The sequence below is a fragment of the Strigops habroptila genome, chromosome 1, assembly GCF_004027225.2.
Source record: "Strigops habroptila isolate Jane chromosome 1, bStrHab1.2.pri, whole genome shotgun sequence".
Taxonomy (NCBI): Eukaryota; Metazoa; Chordata; class Aves; order Psittaciformes; family Psittacidae; genus Strigops; species Strigops habroptila.
The window spans coordinates 17,693,069-17,714,446 of record NC_044277.2 but is presented as its reverse complement, the minus strand read 5'-3'; the positions used below and the strand labels follow the sequence as shown (position 1 = coordinate 17,714,446).

Genomic DNA, 21,378 nt, shown 5'->3' with positions numbered 1-21,378 from the left:
GCCTACATTGTGGGTGTAGAGAAGCCCCACCTTTAACTCTGCTGCCTGCACAGCCTCAGTCATAGTGCAAGAGTAATGATGCAGTACTGTGAGCAGATGATGCACTGCATTCACAGCTTTTATAGGTAGAAGAAAGTCAGCATATTAGGCCTACCAGGGCAGTATGCAAGCACAGAAATACCACACCATGGAAATATATGTATGTATGTATGTATACAGAGACAGTAAATACATTGCTTACAGAGTCACACAATAACCCCCTCACGCATGCCTGGAATATGGCATTCTAGTCTGCTATTCCTTGCCATTACAGACAAGGTCATCTGGCCTTGATATTAAAATTTAGCATTTAACCTCCTTCTTCTATAAGAAGAAAGCTCAAACTTTCTTGCGTGCATTTTATTGTCCATTTGCTATCTAAATAGTAAGATTAAAATATGGAGAGAAAAAAATAAAAAGTTCAAGTAATATCTGTAACAGGAACATTGACAGCCGAGCAGCAGAACTGGATTCCCAAAACTCAGGATGCATGTGAGTTTATTAGTATTTAGTCTTTCTGTGTAAGTCTTTCCTATTTGCAACTTCACCACTGTTTCACGGCTGACAAAGCATATAAACCACAGAGCATACTTATCTTCTGACTCCATACCATGACCTCTATATATCAGTTTTGATGGTAAGTTTTGCATATTGTCATCCGGTGAAACAGAGCTGTAAATAAAACCGTGCTGACAGAGACAGCTTGTTCTCAAAATGTAAAACACTTACATTTGCTGAGCTTCCTTGCCTTGAAAAGCATCCTGTTACACAGCAGAGCCCGCTATATGCATACATGTTCACCACTTGGATGTAGCAACTACAGGAGTAAGAGGCACACCCTCTCCATAGATAGCTTTATTTAGAGACCCCAGGGGAAGAGATAGGGCCTAACTGCGTAAAAAATTCCAGCAAAGCCATTAGAAGCCGTTGGAAAAGTAGAAAGAATGCAGTTGCAATGCCCACTATTGAAAGGACCTGTATTTTAAAGAGATTTAGTGTCATTTATCTTGTAACCTTTAACTCACAGCTACATCTCTTGTTCCAGTCTTTAACAGCATAAGCAGTGTATTTCCAGGAAACACTAATGTGGCTTCTTTTCTACTTAATATGAGGTTGTTCCTGCAAGATTGGTTTTGTACAGCACAAGCAATCTAGGAAAGAAAACCACACTGCTCACATGCACTGAAAAAAATAAGAAAAAGAAGCTGCAAAGGAGTGATGAAGTCTTTCTTTAGCATTTCAGGCCTCTCTTCAGGTAACACCCTTAAAAATTACCCATTTCAAGGGTAAAGTCTCCTAGTGGGAAATGTACTCAATTCACAGCATCAAGCCATAGCTGACAGTGGGTTTTGGTTCCAGCCCCTGTCCTTTGACTTACTACTTATTTGACTTACTATTATTGTACGTGAGACTCGGATCTTGGACTTCATATTATAGTCACACCAAACAGTAACTGGGTAAAAGAAGATATAATCCTGGAACCAAGGAACAGGACACAGAGCTCTCCTCCACGTGGACAGCGCTCGTCTTTGGGTGACACAAGCTGCTCCCACTTGTTCCACCTTTGCCCATGGCTCAGCCTCTCTGCTACTATGAGCTCTAGAGTGCATGGTGGAAGCTGAAGATGTCCAGTAGGCCGCAGTGGCTCAGAACTCTGGTGAGAAGTGTGGATTCACAGTTCACAGGAACAACTGGTAACCTGGGCACCTGGCAAAGCTGCAGTCAGAGGGGATGTGGAGCAAAACTTGCAGTGTGACCCTCTGTAAATTTTTCAAACCTGCTGGGTGAGGAGACCTCCAGCTCAAAACCTGACAGACGACTTTGAGAAAGAACTGCGACACAGATCCTGCTTCTTCACATTTGGACCTAAACTTGATTTTACAAATGATCCCCTCAATTCAGAGTGCTAGCTTTGTGGTCTAACCTCATTATTTGTCTTGATTTTTGCTTGCTTACTCTTCTTACTTTGGAAGAAGGGTTGTTATCAAATAATTAAAATTTATCTCATTAAGCAGTTTTCTGATCTCATCAAAATACTATAGTTTTGGTAGTAATGGGAACTACATTAATGCAAATTATAAGCACTGCAGATCTCAAAATGAATACCGAATGTGACTTGTGTATGCTGTGAAACCACAATCAATCCAGCTCTTGTCTAAAAACACAGTCACTACAAACTAATTACTGCTATTGGCTGAGAGCCATCATGTATATTCTGCATATCACTATGATCTGGGCTTGTGTTTTTCTTAATTGTTTTTAATTCATGGATTTGTACAGCAGCCACAAGCGGCTGTTGGAACAAAGAGCATTGCAAGCTGGGGTTTTTTCTGCTTTTTAAAGATTCTTCATACAGAAATCAGCCTGACCTAATTACTTTTTGTGCTTCTATATACAGTTTGGGCTGTTCTAACACCTTAGAAATGGCTCTCGTACCTTTTCTTTTCTCAGCCTGAAATGACCTTTGTCAGGAGGAACATGTTCACGAAGCAGAAGGGGACTTACTGGGGAACTTACTGCTCAAACAAAAAGGCTCTTTGGAGCAGTGGTGGAAGGATGCTGCTTTGCTACACCAACCTCATGGAGGTTCAGATAATACACTGACAGTTGTATAACTTCATACTCAATTTGCATTTGACAGTAAGTGCAAGTGTAAATGCACCTATGGACAAGTATCTTTTATAATCAAGCACGTACTGTCACCTCAGGAGATTTTTAAACGTACCTGGCAATGCCATTTGGTCTGTTTGAAGGGAAATGGATAGGCTGGTCAGAAGTATTTTTAGGAGCTGGAAAATGTCATCTTTGGTAGGGATGACTTAGCAGTACACAAAAAAGGGAGTGAACTCCATCAGAGACTGGGAAAACATCCCAGCCCTCCTGTCACATTGGTGGCAGAAGTTTAACAAAGGGCTTTCAGAGGCCTCTTCAACACATCTAAATCTGGTTCACATATACACGGAGGAGGAAGGCTGGCCGGAGCACTGCACAGGCAAGCATTCACACCATATATGCAAATGCATGAAATCACATGCTAAACCTGGTTCAGCTGAAAGCTTGTGCACAGTCACCCTTAATCTAAGACATATGGTTTTCATTATAATGCACATAAAAATTTAAGTCAGCTTGACACGTTTTCAGCAGGCAAGAGAAAAACACTGGAAGAAGCAGCATATCTGGGAGGTAACTAACGAACCAACCTGGCAGACCCAGGATGAAAACCAAAATTTGTCATAAGCTAAGAAAACATTTACTGTAGCACACACCTTGAAATGATTACAAAATACAACAGAGTTCAAGTATCATTTCAGGTTGTGACTGCTGTCATTTGCTGCTTCTTTTTCTCAACAGCACTCTTCTCATTAGGAAGCACAAATGACAGACAAGAGACCTGTGCTTTTTCACCTTATTAATCCTTATGGGTTTGTGGTCACACTGTATTCTGCCAACTCCAGCAGTCACAGCCTGCCTGGATTTGGACAGCCAACAGCTTCCTGTTAGTTACAGAATTTCAGAAGGGAGGAACAGAGACCTGTAATAAAGTGCCTCGGCATGGAAGCAAGGCAAGGTTTGTAATACTAATAAAACATGAAACAAACCCGGCAGAATTTTCATTTCCTTATGGAAACGGTATATATAAAACACACTATCATAAAGCGGGTTTACTCTTTTGTTATGTCACACTAAAGGCAATACATTTTAAGCTCCTTATGGAAGCGATGTCCACCTGGAGGCTGGATTTATGAAAGGATGCCAGGTACCCAGCATTCGGAGTGTGATGGGGGAGGGATTTTGGAAGTGGCCCTCTCCCCATCTGCCACCTCACTTGGGAAGTACCTCCCCATCAGTCTCAATAAGCAAAGCTTCTCATCTGTGTGACACTCTTGTTTCTGAGCATGCCTAGGAGCAGGTCAGCTTTGAAAGTGGTGAACAGAGCAGTGCTTGGCTGCTGTCTGAAGACCAGGGTGGGTGTTTCACGCTACATTAAATACATTAGGATCTACACAAAAGCAGCCCAAGGAAAGCGCTCTTCTGCTGTCTGCTTTACTATGGAAAGAAAGCATTCAGCTGGGATTCGCAGGGCCAGATTTCGCTTTGAACAGGGAAGAGGCTGCACGACGTCTCCCCATCACACCACCAGGAACATGCACCACATCCAGCAGTAAGAAATGGGTGAAGAGACGGAGTTCCCATACTCTCAGCTGATCATGCTCCTCTCCACTTCCTTTGCAAATCCACTCAGTCTGGGATGCCTGTCTTCATTACCCCCTGCTGCATTTCCCACAGCTCCCACCTCCATGAGGAGACTCTACCCAACCCCAGCACCCAACACGCCTGAGAAAACTAAGCTCTGCAATCTGAAGTTTTGGGACAAGTTGCGCAACCTCTATCTAGTTGCTCTTCCAGATGCTAGTGTTTATTTTATGATTTTAAATTGTGGTTTCTTTATTAGAACAGGGACTGGTTGTGCATTTCTCCTATGCTCTTTCTGAGCTCAGAATTGTATATTCAAGAGGGAACCAAAACAAAGTGAAGGCATCTAAAACACAGCTTCATCAGGATTTCGATATCTAGGTACATAAAAGCAAGTAACATACCACTGCTTAACCAGGCCAAGTGTTCAAAATGCCACTGCTACCTGCAAAGGCCTGCTTAATTGTTTATGCTTGAGCTTTCACTTTTGAGCCCAGGAACCACCAACTTATCTGATGTCTTTATCGCACTGTGAAATGAGTGAGATTTGCATGACTAAAATACATTCCCTTAGCTTTCTGTGCTTAAGTACAGATCTATAAACACAAGGAATATACAGACATATCTGCTCAATACTGATCAAAAAGTATTTAAACTACTCACTCTGAGGGAAACAAAAACTTTTAGGTAGCAATTTGGTCACCAAAAAAACAAAGTTCAGAGAATACTGAAGCTATTTATGATTAAAAGCCAAACAGAAAATTGTCTACTTTCTGTTTGTAATGATGCTGTAATTTTGAAAACTGACAAAGTTCTTTTTTGTGTCAAAAAGGGGGTAAAACCACGAAAAAAACGTCCCCACACATTCTAAATATTTTACATTGAATATTGTCTTTGTTCAGTCTAGAACAAAGGTTTACTTTAATGTTTTGATTTGGCAGCAAACCCCCAAATCAGTTATTTGCATAGCTCCACTATGAACATTTTAAGATGTCAGTCCAAAAAGAAATAAGGGATGTAAAGGAAAATAGAAAAGGAAATAATCTATCAATTCTTGAGTAAACATTGCTCAGAAAACAGTTTAAATCCCAGGATTCTCATTAAAAAGACATTAATAACCCGGAGGAATTCCAAAAAAGGTCAACAATAATGATAACAGGATTACAGGGCACTGTTTATGAACGAGATTAAGGGAATGCAATTTGTGTATTCTAAGATAAAAATGAATACTGGCAAGACTGTTTATCATGGGGAGGAGGGATACAGCTGGAAAACTGTAAAGAAAATCATGTAATAGCAACACAGGATTCTAGCCGTGATTCATGTTGTTTCATGAAAAATAAGTTGAAATAAAAACTGATGGTTGGTGGGAGTTGTGCACAGTAAAATGTAGCTCGAGTAGGTTCAGAATACTTTAACCAGGGAATCAGAAAGCTATTTTAAACATTGGCATAAATAATCACATTGTAATTTAAAAGCAGAGCACACACACACAAAAAATCTCCTAAGGGAAGATTCATAATGGCCTCTTTCGTATGCACAGTATTTCTTTCTGTGCAGGTGAAGTGAGCTGAAACCCACAGAAAACAGCCAGAAGGAGTGGAAAAATTGCTGCAGTATATACGCAAATTGAAAAGCATGTTCTAGCTTGACCTCACACACATTTTAAAACAAATATTTAACAGTGTGCAGTGTATATAGCGTCAGTTTCTCATTTTTGGCTCTCATTCCACTCTGGATTAACAGAGAGGAGAGAAAAAAACCCTACTTAAATCACAGAATCATAGAATCATAGAATGTTTGGGTTGGAAGGGGCCTTGAAGTTCCAAGCCCCCTGCCATGGCAGGGACACCTTCCACTAGCCCAGGTTGCTCAAAGCCCCATCCAACCTGGCCTTGAACACTGCCAGGGACGGGGCATACAATTTTATTTTTTACTTTTTATATTTTTAATTTATTTTTTATTTTTAAGATCACAGCTATTGCCATCTTCCATACCTACCTCAACTCTGACTTCTAAACTCCAATTCCCTTCTTATGCCAGGCACTCAGCCATCTTTTCCAGATGCAGGAGCACATCCCCACAATCCCCAGGAGACCTTCATCTCTATCCAAAGGCATTTGGAGCTAAAAGATGAATTGGCTGGCACAGGTCTCCCCCCATCCAGCAGCCCCCGCACTCCCTGCCAAAGTCCCATATTCGCATCCCTTACTCACTCAGATTTGCAGTTAGAGCCGTGGCTCTCCCATGGATCGAGCGCAACTCTACGCTTGAGGTTGCAGGCATGTTGCTGTTATCATCAAGCACAAACCTCACTTTTTGGATGAGTTTCCCACTTTCTGCACATCTGGAGCGGTATCGGGACAATTAACAGGCCAGAGAGAGAGATGAGTTATGGTGTGCCTGCTGGGAACTCCGCTTCAACTTCCAATAAAGCAGTTACTAAATTAACCAAAGTGGAACAGCTTCCCTGGGAGCAGACTCCCTGCGTCCCCTCAGCCTGCCCAGCAGACCTGGATTAGGGCACTCTTCTCTTTTGTGCTCGAGTCCATCCTCCAGAAGAGGCACAAACAGATCTACATATAAATTTATTTTCCCTTTACTGGACTAAGTAACGGGGATCTCCTTTTATTGTATTTATTTTTTTAATTTCATAAGGGGATAAGTACCTAACTGCACAAGATTTGTGCCCAAGGCCCTGAATTGCAGGTGACCTGTGCCACCAGCCCACACCTGGACAGGTCATGATCCAGGACAGGTAGGACTCAGGCTTTCACCTTTTATTTGCCAGTTCCTTCTTTGCGACTTCCTGGCTTCAGTTTTGGATGCTCCATTCTTCCTGTGATATATGGGCGCTTGCTGCAGCCTGAATCTTCCGAACAAAAAGAGGTATGTGTCTCAAGAGGCCACAGCCCAACTGCTAATTACTTACAACTCTCCTAAGCAACACCTAAAATAATTTTTAGAAGGGGATGTATTATAAAATTAGTGACACAGAATTAAAAGACTCTTTTTCCAGGCCACTTTAACAGGAACTTGTAGATTTGGTTTTGATAATATGAAACGCTCTGAAGCCAAAATATTCTTTGTAGCTGTTTTGCTTATTCCTGTTCAAAAGAAGTATTTGGTGATTTGAACACGTTTCCACATCAATTCAAGCATATTTGTTTAAATTCGAAGTTTCAATCTGAAATACATATAGATTCAAGCTAAATAAACCCCAGCACTATGCTAATCATATTTACCAGACTTTCACATGGCAGGGGGTGCAGGGGCAGGAAGGTGGGTCCTGAGCCCATGGGGGCTGTGTGACCATATGTGACCACAGCTCGGACCAGGGCAGCAATGGAGCCCCTGGGCTCCGTTTGTGTCGGTCTCTCTCAGAGCAGTGGGCCTGCCCTTGAGTAAGTAAAAAGAAGTAACTCCTCGAGGTTGAGAGCCCTCCCTTTTAGATGAGTTACTGCACATTTTGGATCACTGGCCATGAACTTTAAAAATCAGCAGAGTAGTGGCGAATCCATGTGACATCCCAAATCTGTCACAGATGATGCTGGTGGAGCTTTAATTGAGCTTGAACAATAAATTTCGTTTAGCCCCAATTTACTGTTTCTGTGGCATTTAAATTGGTATATTTGGCAGGATGTCCATAGAGGACTTGATATGGAGGCACGGAGGAGCAGGTTTTGGTGTCCAGGAGTGTTTTTGAGCAGCGGAGCGAGTGGCTTCTTGGGCTGGGTGGTGGAGCCCAGGAGCGAGGAGAGCCGGTCACTGTGGAAGTGAAGGTCCCGTCCGAGCTGCCGGAGGGGGTACAAACGGCTGCTTGCATCTAAACAGTGGAGAGAGGGCTGCAGGGATCCCCGATGGCTGCTCCGGTAGAGCCCGGCCGCCTCAGACCGCTCCTCAAAGGGTCTCCAGACGCCCTGAACGTGTTGGTTCAGACTCACAGAGGAAGAATCCCGGCGGCCACGGAGCACAACCGGCAGGACCCTCAGCACCCCCCGTGCGCGTTTTCGTTCGGGCGGAGACGTGACACAACATTGTCATCCCCGGGCGAGAGACGGGCTGGGCTGGGCCAATCCGGAGGGGAGGGTGGGCGGGGGCAGGACAGTCCGGCCGGTCGGTCACAAACCCCAGTCCGGCCGCCCCGCGGGGATCCGGAACCGCCCCGAACCTCTGGGGCTCGGGCTGCCCGCTCCTGCCGAAGTGGCTCAAAGTCCTCACAGGGAAAATACATGAGGGTTTGACATGCCAGCAGGCAGGCAATGGTCTGCCCAGTGGCGGAGTGTGGAGTTCTGGATGCAGAAAGGCAGAAGCCCCTCAAGTGAGGCTCCTGCAGGCTGCCCCTGCCCTACCACGGAACCACCTGTGTCCCAGTAGCCGCTGCCAAACTGGCCACCTCTGAAGTAACTAAAGATCTAGAGAAGACACATATTGTAAGTCGTATGTACTCCCCTCATAACTCTCCAGTCTGGCCAGCTCGTAAGGCCAATGGCCAGTGGTGTTTAACAATTGATTACAGGAAATGGAATAGTAAACTCCACCACTGACTGCTGCTGTCCTGAGCATAACCTCTGTAGTAACAGCAGTACAAGCTGCTGCCCACCCCTGCATGGGCACTCTAGATGTTAAGGGTATGGTTTTTACGGTTCCCCTAATAGAAGAAGACACATCTCAGTTGCTTTCACTTGGAAGAGGACACAGTACACCTATAGACAACTCCCCCAAGTGTATAAACACTCCCCCAATATTGCCCACAGTGCTTTAGGCAAGCCAATGGAATAGTTGAGCGAACTCATGGCCTGATTAAAAACATGCTGGTGTTTCACACCACATTTGGGATGTATGACTGCTACAAGCAGTCTTCACTGTCAGTAACTGCCAGGGAAATTACGGGAACCCAAAAATTCAAGTGTTTTGTCCTCCTGGGACATCGACGGGTGACACCCCCGTACCTGGTGATCAGAGGGGTCTGTTCCCATTGGGAACCCATGTGGGACAACTAGTCATGGTGAAATTGCCCTCTGTTGGCATCGTGCCCATGACCGTGGCAAAACCCAGAGGTCTATATGCCTGGGAAGCCCAGGACAGGAGCGGGAAGACCCATCGTATTAGTGCCCGATGGATAATCTCTGACTATAACCCTAAAGCCTGGCCTCAACAATCCGAGCCCTAGGTTTGTTTCCTTACAGAGGAGGACATGGAGATGTAGATCACCCTGATGCGACAGGAGTACTGCCTGCAACAACCACCAGGACCTGGTCATCAGACATGTCAAAGCCAGCTTGGCATGTGATACAAGGTGTAATTTCACCTTTCTAGACCCTTCCTCACAGTGACACAAGGTGGAGTTGGACATTTTCAAGGAGGGTCTGTGCCAACAAGTGGTAGGACTGCACCCCAGGAAGCCAGTGGGAAGTGTGGCAGGAAGCCTCAACACTAAAGAAAGGGTGTATATGGAATTCTGAATCTGTTGATAGATGACTGCTGTACTCACATTCCAAAGTTTATATTATGAGAAGTTTTATTAAGTGTGCAATGATAAGATCAGTAAAATAATTGAGAACTAATGATGCACAGCGAGCATTAAGACTTACCAAGGCTGTGCTCCCTTTTAACTTTGGAGTCAAGAAGCCTCAATTTATTGGTTCTGTGACACCAGGTTAAACGTTCTTTGACATACCCTTGTTCTTAATTATCCCTCCCCCAGAAAAGGTGCAGTCTTGGAATGTGGGTCACAAAGTACTGCTAAATAAGAGACAGCAGAAAGACAGACACATTGCACTGAGGTCACCAGTCTTCTCATCGCTCTCGCCTTTGTGTGATTTCTGCTTTTAAACTGAAGAACACCTATTTATTTTAGGGATCAGTCAAGTCAGATTGCTATCTCTAAATACAGGTTGTCTGTTGTCTGTCTTTCTTTAAAACGACCCAACAGTGTGACTTTGTGTTAGTATACACAGTACACCAGCAGCGTTTTAAAAAGTATTTCAGTGTAAGAGGCAGAAGTACTAACTAGTAGTTACACAGAACAATGAACCTTTGCATGCCATAGGATCTATTTAAATTAGCACATTTTGTAACTTGGTTTTTGTATTCTGTACCATTGTTTCTGAGCAATGGGGACAGCAGTTCTATTATTTTTCCCCACTGCTTGCAGAAACTTGGTACAAAGAATGAACGTAAGCCATGCAAATACAAGATACAATGTTCTTGGATAAAGTAAAACATGTCTTTCCAATATTTTACGAGACTTCCCAAGATAAAACAAGTCCAATCATTGCATCTTTCTGCATTCAAAAAAGTGAGGTTCTTAAGAGTGAAGTATACTTCCAGAATTACCTCTAAGACAATCCTCTCGCAGTGTTTGCACTCAGATTCATCTGTTTTTCAAGTGAAACACATACATATATACATATATTTCAGAGTCAGACGCTATTATTCCCACAGTGTCATACTGAAGAGAGGGATTGAGCCGACAGAAAAGCCATAGAATCATAAAGCCAGATGTCAGTAATACAACCTAAATCAGAGCTTTTATTTAAAATAACTGAAGTGGCTGCCTTTAGCATACAGGCGCATATGGAAGCAGGGTAGCAATATGGATAAACTCGCCTGCTAATTTTACACTAATGGATCAAGTAGCCACTACTCTTATTTGCACAGGGTGACCCTAAGAATAAGTTCCTGGATATTTCGTACCCTGGCAATCTAATCCTTACACACTGGACAGTACAAAAAAGTCAGCAGGAAGAGCATTATATTTTAACAGCTAGACATAATTTGCAGCTAACGCTTGTACTTCTTCTCTGATCTGCTTGGCTTATTTAGCTCTAACTGTAATATTCCCAATTATCCAGGGTCATTTCCCTTGCCTCATTTTTGTTCATTATCACCAGCTCCAACACTGATTTAAAAAAACAAGAGCACCTACTGAGTACTCATAACCAATTTAAGGTGAATACAGTCTGCCCCACCTGTCTCTCCTAAAACTCCTGATAATCTTAAAGACTTCAAAGATTAATCTGGGCAGACTGAGACACCATACCCTGAGGGTCACTCAGTTGTGACTTAACAAATTCACCAGGAAGAAGTAGAAAAGATCATACTGGCCACATATGTTGAGTACAATATTACTTACTATGGCTAAAAGTTAGATGACATTTTTAGTTGAATAGTGATTGTTAAAAGTTACTCTTTTTTTATACTTTCATTTTGGTGACCTTATTGTAATTGAAATGTCAGTACATGGACATGGAAGATAGGCCAGAAAAAGCACAAACTGTACCTTGCAACTACTTAACTACAGATCTGGGTGATGCACTATTTAAAGTAAAAACAGTCCTACAACACAGAATCACAGAACCACTGGGGGTGGAAGTGACCTCTTGAGACCACCTGGTCCAACTCCCAGCTCAAGCAAGTCTAAGCTGATGCAAGCTGCCCAGGACTATGCCCAGCTGAGTTCTGAATCTCTCCATGGATGGTGACTCCACAACTTCTCCAGGCAACCTGTGCCTGTGCCAGCTCCTATCCAGAATGGTTATTCCTGAACTGAGCTGTGAATGACAGCCAGCCAGTCTTGACAAGGCTTGGGACCTGACCCTAACTGTGGCTCACCTAGGTCTCCTTTCATGCAGTGGTGCTTACATCTCTACTCTGCATCCTCCTGAAGGTGCAAAAGGGACAAGTCTGGGATTGTCTTAAAGTTTTATCTCAAGTCTTATATTTCATATAGAACTTCAGCAATTCCACAGGCTCTAAGAGACAGTTTGACAGTAACCTCAACTGTCCCGTGTATGCCCATGACACCAAAAGCAAGAAAGTAAAGATCAGAACTTCTGCCAGAAATGCTGAACACAGTCAGCTGATCAGGTGCCCTTCTCAAATGATGCTCACAGACATTTAAATACATCACTGTGTTACTTTAAACATGCAAGCCTTTTAAAAGTTACTGACACAACTCTTGCCCAAGATTCCCTTCTTCAGCCGCATATCTTTGGAAGTTTATTAGTACTTTTTAGTTTGTAGATCCAAATTTTGAATTCTTGTACTAAGCATTCTAAAGGAAGTAAAAAAAAATTAGATGAGAAAGACTGTCAAAGAAAGCAAAACAGTTCCCATTATTCTCAACAAGATGTGGACATGAGCTGCAGGAATTTAGGATGGATCTTTGCAGGAGTACACTAAGAATGTGAACATGAAAAAGCGTTTATGCTCCTGTTTATTCAATTATGGAAACTAGGATTCAGAAAGACTAATTTTAATAAAGCTGTTTGTTCTTTTTGTGTGGGCATTTTCTGCAACACATTTTCCATTGCTTTTAATATTGCATAAATGAATCACATCCAAAGAAGGAACAACTTCTACAATCTTGAATTTAAAAGGCTTGTAACTTTCTCCTGGAGAGGATGTTATAGATCTTCCTTAATGTTCCTGTCCTCTCCATCCCTTCATGGGAAAGAAGGCACAGATTTTAAGCCAAATTCACCTATCACACTGCTGTGATTCAGATTTAATGCACGATAAAAGCCATTACCAACTATCCCAAATGAATAATTTCTTCATGGTTATAAATCTTTCAGAGGCTTAGCAAGATGCAGTGATGATTCATTCCAGGATTAAGTATGGTTTGCTATGCAAACAACATAAATTATGAGTGATACCCAAATCTAGTTTGTTAAAACTTCAAGAGGTGAAGATGACTTAGATCCATATAGCAATGCCTAAGGCTGTTAGTGTCCTGGGTTCAGCTGTAACCATTATTTTTCTTTTTCTTAGTAGCTGGTGCAGTGCTGTGTTTTCGACTTTAGTCTCAGAACAATGCTGATAACACACTGATGTTTTTAGTTGTTGCTAGTAATGTTTACTCCAATCAAGGACTTTCCCGACTCATGCTCTGCCAGTGAGAAGGGGCACGGGAAGACAGGAGGAAGCAGAGACAGGACACCTGACCCAAACCAGCCAAAGGGGTATTCCATAGCACAGCGCGTCATGCCCAGTATATAAACTGGGGGGAGTTGCCCAGAAGGCCCAGATCGCTGCTTGGGTCGGGCTCGGTATCGGTCGGCGGGTGGTGAGCAATTGTATCCTCTCCCCTTGTTATTTCACTAATCATTATTATCATTGGTGGTAGCAGTAGTGGTTTTGTATTATACCTTAGTTACGGGACTGCTCTTATCTCAACCCGTGGGAGTTACATTCTTCCGATTCTCCTCCCCATCCCTCCGGGAGCAGAAGGAGGAAGAAGGGGGGGAGTGAGCGAGTGGCTGTGTGGTTCTGAGTTACCGGCTGGGCTCAAACCACGACAGTTCTTTTTTGGCACCCAGTGTGGGGCCCGAAGGGTTCAGATAATGACAGATCTGACCAGAGTGTGTCTAATCGTATTTGTGATATGCATTCATTGTTTTGGATTCATAGTCACTCGTCACAATGTTGATTTATGTGCTCTCAGAGTTGTTGCGCTTGATCTCAGAGTTTCAGCATGTCGTACCTTACTTGCAGCCAGTATTTGCTGTTTTAGTGTTTATCAGCTGTGGGGCCTGGGCTAAGGTTCTTATTTCACTGTATTTCATGGTGGTGACTTGTAATACTATAGAATCATTGACCATGAAACTGGTCTGGCTTGCGTTCTCAGCGTGGTCATCACCTCTGTACTTTGGAGGCATATAATGGGAATTTTTAGCAATTACACATCTTTTTTTTCCTCCTCGGAGGGTCAACCTATGAAGGAGACCTTCCCTCACACCCTCTGCTCGCCCACCAGGCTATTTACAGCAGCATTTGAGAATTCTGAAGGCTTTTTGGATGGCCTTTGGATACCCTTGAAACCTGCCTTCTGCTTTTGCTGAGAATCAGCATGTTGCCACAAATACTGCACGTGTTTTACCCATGGCCATACCACCTTGAGAACGCCCTATTTCACCTGATCTCGAAAGTTAAGCAGGGTCGGGCTCGGGTCTTGTCTAGGGTTAAATAACGATCTAAGAGGACCACCAAGAGATTTTTCCTGAGGCTGGACAGTCATGAGTGGCAGGGTGTGTGGGATAGTATGGGCAAGTATCTAGGCCAGTGGGCCCCTCCAGTGCTTTGGAACTTCACCACTGAACAAGTGCAACATCTGGAAAAACTAGTGAAACACTTAAACGAGGTGTGCTGTCATCCTGGTTATACCAGAGAGGGACAAATCATGGCAATGTGCTGGGGCTTGGCCTACACCTACAGAGCCCGGCTCTGTAAGGAGCAGGAGAAAGATGTTTGTGGATCTGATGGGAAAGCAACAGACAATGCAGCTACCCAACCCCTAAGCACAGCAGCTACACCACCCCCAACAACAGACACTGCAGCCACTCCAACCGCTGTGACAGACACTGCAGCTAAACCAAAGGACCAATCTGTGCCAGTTGCCCCTATAAGCAAGGGGAAAAGCAAATGAGAACCACAAAGAGCAACCCATGAAGTGAAGAAAGATGAAGACCCAATGTGCACACTAGAGGGCCGGCATTTGAATGAGAGTTATTAATACGTGGATCAGAGAAAGAGGAAGAAGAAGAAGAGGTGACTTGTTGATCCTGGACCTCAACCAAGCTGCGGAATATATGAAAAGATTTCACCCATCTTCCCGGGGAGCACATTGTCATCTGGTTGCTCCGATGCTGGGACAATGGGGCCAACGGTCACAAACTAGAAGGTAGGGAAGCCAAGCAGCTGGGATCACTTGGTAGGGAAGGAGGAATTGACAAAGCGATTGCAAAAGGGAAATGAGCCCTCAGCCTTTGGAGGCGGCTCCTGGCAGCTGTGAAGGAAAGGTTTCCCTACAGGGACGATGTTATGAGTCGCTCACTCAACTGGACCATGATAGAGAAAGGCATCCAGTCCCTGAGGGAATCAGCCATTACAGAGATGATCTATCGCAGGCTGGATGCCAGGAATGCATCTGTAGATCCAGATGAAGTGGAATGTACACAACCCATGTGGCGGAAACTTACACGGAGTGCACCATCATCATATGTCCACTCATTGGCACCAATGACCTGGAGTGAGGCAGCACCACCGACAGTGGATAAAGTGACTCATCAGCTCCAAGAGCCCCACCATATAATGAACTGTCAGAGAGTGAAAAGCAATATGCCTTGTTTACTGATGGGTCCTGCCGTATTGTGGGAAAGCATCGGAGATGGAAGGCAGCTGTGTGGAGTCCCCTGCGACAAGTTGCAGAAACTGCTGAAGGAGAGGGTGAATCGAGTCAGTTTGCAGAGGTGAAAGCCATCCAGCTGGCCTTGGACATTGCTGAGCGAGAAAAATGGCCAGTACTTTATCTGACTCATGGATGGTGGCAAATGCCCTGTAGGGGTGGTTGCAGCAATGGAAGCAGAGCAACTGGCAACGCAGAAGTAAACCCATCTGGGCTGCTGCATTGTGGCAAGATATCATTGCTTGGGTGCAGAACCTGGTGGTGAAGGTACGCCATGTAGGTGCTCATGTACCCAAGCATGAAAGAAGCAGGGGAGTGAGCAAGGGACTGCATGGTTCTGAGTTACCGTGGGCTTAAACCATGACAGTTAGAGGGAAAAAAAAAAAAAGCTATGTTGCATTTCATATTTTGAAGTATAAAAAAGAAAGATGAAGTGATGTTGCATAAGCAGCAGAAAAGTACTGGAGCTTGCAAACAGCCTAAAAATGTCCCAGGGTTCATTCCCAGTGCTATCCCACTCCAACATTTCCTGATTATCTGAATATTTGTGTGAGTGTTACTTCTGAGATTCAGATTGTTCCAAGAAAACAATCCTGGAAAGAGATAAATTTATTTCAACAAAATGGCAGGCGTTTTGAAGGTGTACACTGATTGATATACTTGCCTGCAAAAATGTAGTGCAGGACACAGTCTGTAAAAGACAGTGGTAGGCTGGATTTCTGTCTCTCATCTCATATCATATCATATACTCCTGCTATGTAGTCATTATCAGAAGATGTTTCAGATAAATATGAAGTAGAGATTATCTCCATAAATCAGTAAAGGCTTTTGGTATAGAGAAAGATATCATGCACCACTCCTTTTGTGCCATAGTTTGAGGTATCTAGCTATATGCAGAACTAGGTTATATGCAACAAGGACACGTTGCTGTTACTCTCCTCCCATGTCCCACTTCCCTTCTCCTGCTCCCGTGCTGATCCCTGTCTGTTTTGCTACATGACACTGCCTCCTCTTTGCACAAGGGCTAGATATTCCTGACTGAGTCACCTGAAATTCACGTGCAAGTAGGTCATGGGGAAGACACTGGATCCACCTAAAGCCAAAAGATGGCAATGGGAGAGAATTACATTAACCCCTGTGGCCAATGGTGAGGAAAATAAAACCCAGCTGTCCCCTGGCATGCTTCCCATTTCAGGAATGTCCCTCACATGTGTCAGCTCTTACACTGACTATGATGCGGTTTTTGACAAATTTCCACTAAAAAAGTGTGAGATATTTAGCAGGAGGAACTTAGAAGTACTCTGTAAATCAGACCTGGTTCCTGCTCTGAGAGTTTTGATGGACCTCAGGAGCAATAGGCTTGAAATCAAGAAACAGGTTTTCCAACCTTAGAGATCAATCAGTGCAGAGGTACCAACAGTTACTGCATGGCCCACTTTCAAGAATACCTAAATACCTAAACTAAGTCCATTCAAAGACTTAGTTTATGGTATTATTATCGAAATAATGTCATCAACTAAAATGAAGACAACTTCTGACTATTACTGCAAAAGGTGCTTAAACCATGACAGGCTAATAACTTGATATTATAGGTCAATTTAAGTGTAATAATTAAAACAGGTAATTTATTGAAATGTGCATAACTTTTCCATGTGTATAGGACTCTTCAGTAGAAAAAAACCTTTCAAAATCCATAATCCACAATCCACATTTTGCTAAGCTACGTCCATATTCACATACAAAATGGTTGTGGTAGCCATGGCTGCAGATGTGACTGTCAGATACCATATTCGCTGCATTCTGCCTGCATTAGATTCTTTGCTTTTAATGGAACAGAAAACAAACCTTGAAAAAATATTATCTATCCTCCATTATGCAGAGCAATGGGAGACTGGGAACACTCAAGTAACATGGTGCTATGAAATGAGCTGAACTTGCAGGGATAGTGGTAAGTCAGATTTAATCAGCCCATTCAGTGACCAAGCCATGAAGAGTTTTTGCAACAGATTCTCTACTGTTTCTAAATTAAATGTGGTGCTGGTAAATCTGTACAAGTAGCTAAGTTGCTTCCAGAGCTAAAATGACCCTGGAAACAGTACAGCCAGGAAATGCCTGAGTTCATAATCCATGTGAGTTCTGCAGCTGGCTCTGTACAGGGTTAAAACCTTGTCTGTCTCCATGATTAATTAAATAGCAGCACAACTATCCTGATCATTTGTAATCAAGAACTGCCACAGGCAAAATCATTTTATATCTACTCATTAAAATTACAGCAGCCAATGACACACCAGGATATTTAGTCTTGGATGCGCAACAAGCAGGTGCTGATTTAGTTGGCAGTCTGAGGTGGCCCATTAGCCTGAGGCAATGGGTGACATGCTCTTGATTCAGCCAATGCAGCATGGATCCAAATCTGCCTAATTCCCACATGTAGGCTGCCTGTAGTCTTGCCTTGGTGTAACATGTTGTATTCCCAGAGCTATCACAGCCTGGCAGCATAAACTTTAGGCAGGATCCAACAATAAAACTAACAACATCAGAAGACTGTAATTCTTTGCTTTCATGGTAAGAGTCATTTATCTTTGGCCAGTGAAATATGCGTGCAATTGCCACGAAAGGATAAAATCCATTTCAGTTACCTGGCATCACCATTGAGCCTCATAAAAGAAAGTAAAGATGTCAATTAATTACATTTTCATGAAAAAGCTAATACCAACAGTGTTTCCAAACCTTGCAGGTGCTCCATAGAAACAACCCAACTATTTTTTTTTATTTACTATCAGCATTAGTGGTATCACAGGCAGCACAACACCATGTGTGTAGACACCTGCAGATGTACTAGTAAATTAGAAAGTGTAATTAAAGACATGAAAGGAACTATATTGTACTCACCAGGCTTTACAAGGCTTGTCTTTGTCTCCTTCTTATATCGACCCGGCTGTGGGTTCCCTTCGCTCGTTGTCCCTGGACTGAATTTCTTCCTGCAGAAGTCTCCATCGCTACCAGTGCAAAAACTGATTGGACTGTTCCCAGCATCAGAAGGAGTCTTAACTGGAGATACTGACTGGCTACTGGGACAGCCAGTGTCATCTGAAGGGAAAAGGGAAAACATCAACATTTCTTACTAGTAAGTACATGAATGTCAGCAGAAAAAAAAAAAAAAAAAAAGAAGTGTTTGCACTACAACTCTTTGCAGCCAATTACCTGATATGCACAACCTTGGTTCGGAAACCAAGAGAAGCTATTCGTTTCTCTCATTTTGTGAAGAAGTCTTGAATACCTTATGGCAGAATAAAATGGCACGTGCTTGTTTCACTAAGTCTGACAAAATACAAAATCAGGGGCTACATAATAAAAACTCAGATCTAAGATAAATTTTTTTGACTTAGCTAGGTTAGGGAGTATTCTGAAATGTGCAAATGCACATAAAACACGAGAATGGCTTGTGTAGTACACTGTGGATGAAGAGCTAGTATGGCCCATGGAGGCCATGGACTCTCCTTCAAGATCTGTTCCTGTGTGAACAAGAGAACAACCATATGCACAAAGTCAGGATTTTCAGTTAACTGGAATTAATAAATGTTTCTCAAAATTGTTTTTCCTTTTAAAGCAACTGTGATCACAGAGCTCTTCCATTCTTTTTATGCACAAATTCCTCTGAGGACATATCAGCGGTCTGTGGCATCAGCAGCCACCTCGGGAACAGACCCATGTTCCTGACCTCCAGGAATACAAACACTCCAGCTCTTAACAATGAAATGCAAAGAAGTCTGAGTCCAGATGAAATCCACATATCAAACACCCCCTTCATCTCATCACATCTCCTGTAATGTTGAGTAATCACAGCTCCCCTAAAAGTCATGGTGGTTTTAAAGATACACAACAAAAACAAATGGGCTACTCTGACACAGGGAAGCCTTGAATATTTACTCCCCTGGAGAAACAATTGTTCTTTCTCAGGACACAATGAAAGCTGCTATCTTAATTATGCAATTGCACCCTGCTCCCAGTGCAGTCTCTTTACCTAACATGAAACTCAAAGAAGTACCAGCAACTGAGCCAGAAGATTTGCATGACCATATTGCACTTATCACTTCCACCCTGTTCATAATGCTGATCTTGCAATAAACTTTGCATGGGCAGATTGCTCAAGAAGTCAGTATATGAGTGCGCATTTATGAGGCAAAAGGAGCACCCTGTAACTACCTAACTCCCTCCCTGCCCTCCCCCCCTCCTCAGGGAAACGCAATTTTTTCTATTGTCAACTACTGCTCCCTCATTACAGTAAAACAACCTCATCCTGCCATGGGAACCAGTTTTCCTGGCCAGTTATTTGCTGCAATGTTCTGCTTCTTACTTCTATGCATTCTGCCTCCAGTACTAAGATACCCGTAGGTGCTGACCATCCAATTCATGCTCTATGCCTTAGCACGTATCAGCAGCCAGCAACCCGAGGTGCTGCTGCCCAGGTCCCTGCAAAGTGCAGCCATGATGCCAAGCTGTGGGGCAGCCCTGCCTACTGCCAGGATTATCTCTCAAGGCATAAAGGGCAGTAACGGTGCAAAGCACCTAATACAACTTCACTGTATTTCATTCCTTCATATCAGCTCAATTTAACCTACGAGCATCTCTTTTTGCCATCTTGCTGCTGCCATCTATAACTCAGAATTGGTACCTAGGAAAATAACAGGAAAGAGAAGATGGCTAATAAGGTTTTCAGCCCATCCCCACATTCATCCTGACTAAAGCAGGATTGCTGTCCACATGATTTTAGTTTACTTTTTGTCCTTTCTATTCGCATCAACATCACTGTATAAATGAGTACAGGGACAAGAGAAGGCAGCAGTTTCCTCCCAGATCAGCACCCATTTCCTTTCCTCAAGGGTTCAGAGTCTCTTTTGCAGGCTAAACGAATGCTACCTACAGGGCAGTGGATCAGCATGCTTGAGCGAGCTTCTGAACTGCATTTAAGCAGCTCCTTTAGCTATGTCCAAAGCATCTGCTCTTCAGAAGCACACAAACATTTATAATAAATATATTCTGAAAAGTGAAGGTTCATGCAGTTTATTTTTAATTGTGACCACTCCATTTAGTTGTTTATTTTCAAAACTTTGCATTTAAAAAAACCCATCCCAAAACTATTTACTTCATCTCTCCACCAGTAAAATTACTGCAATAACCTGCATAGGTTCTGCAGCCCTCATAGATGTGTTTTATATGGGAGACTTTATGTACAAATAACTCCCAAAGCTATAGAGATGCTACCTGGAAGAACATCAGGAGCTGATAAAACCTTTAAATAATGAAAGAACTAAACTTCAGTTTTAAAAATTTGGGCAGTAAAAGAACCCAAATATGTAAAGCTAATCGCAATAGGGAAATAAGGTAGCTAAAGAAAGCATACAAAATAGCATTAAAATTTAAATATTTTAATTAACACACTGCCACCATGACCTCTGATATCACACTGTTGACACTATGATCACATTATGTCATGTCTACACATTCTCATTTTACCCTTAAGGACATCAGCTTTCATTGCAACGGGGCATTTATTAAAGGAAGAAATGAGCCTGGCACAAAGAAGAATAGCTCTTCTCTACTTATACCCCTTGTGATCTTTAAATACACCAATAAGCAGGTGAGCATTCCCTCTCCAAATGAAGTAAACTAGTGATTTTATTGTACTGCCTCTCCTCTGATGGTTTTGTTATTTTCTGTGTAATGTGTAACTTCTACTCCTTCGACTTAGTATTAGCCAGAAATGTGAACAAAATTAGAACTGTCCAAATCTAGGCCAAGGTGCAGAGAGACATTTTTCTGTGTCAGAATGTTTACTACCCCGGACAGGAACAGCTGCATATAAATGCTGGTGCTCCCCACCAAAGGCAAGCAAAGCTCTGCTGTAGGCTGGGGGATCCACCTCCCACCTGACCTGCAACCCACCATTCTGG

General features: G+C 43.0%; 1 protein-coding gene across 8 annotated transcripts in view; it reads right to left on the bottom strand.

Moving 5' to 3' along the window:
* Positions 1 to 21,378, bottom strand: part of SYBU (syntabulin) — a 43,095-nt gene that overhangs the window by 10,686 nt on the left and 11,031 nt on the right. For all 8 annotated transcript variants that reach the window (XM_030495490.1, XM_030495500.1, XM_030495462.1 and 5 more), the window contains exon 3: positions 18,317 to 18,514. In XM_030495490.1, coding sequence (XP_030351350.1) covers positions 18,317 to 18,514 — 198 coding nt within the window. The remainder of the gene's footprint in view (positions 1 to 18,316; positions 18,515 to 21,378) is intronic.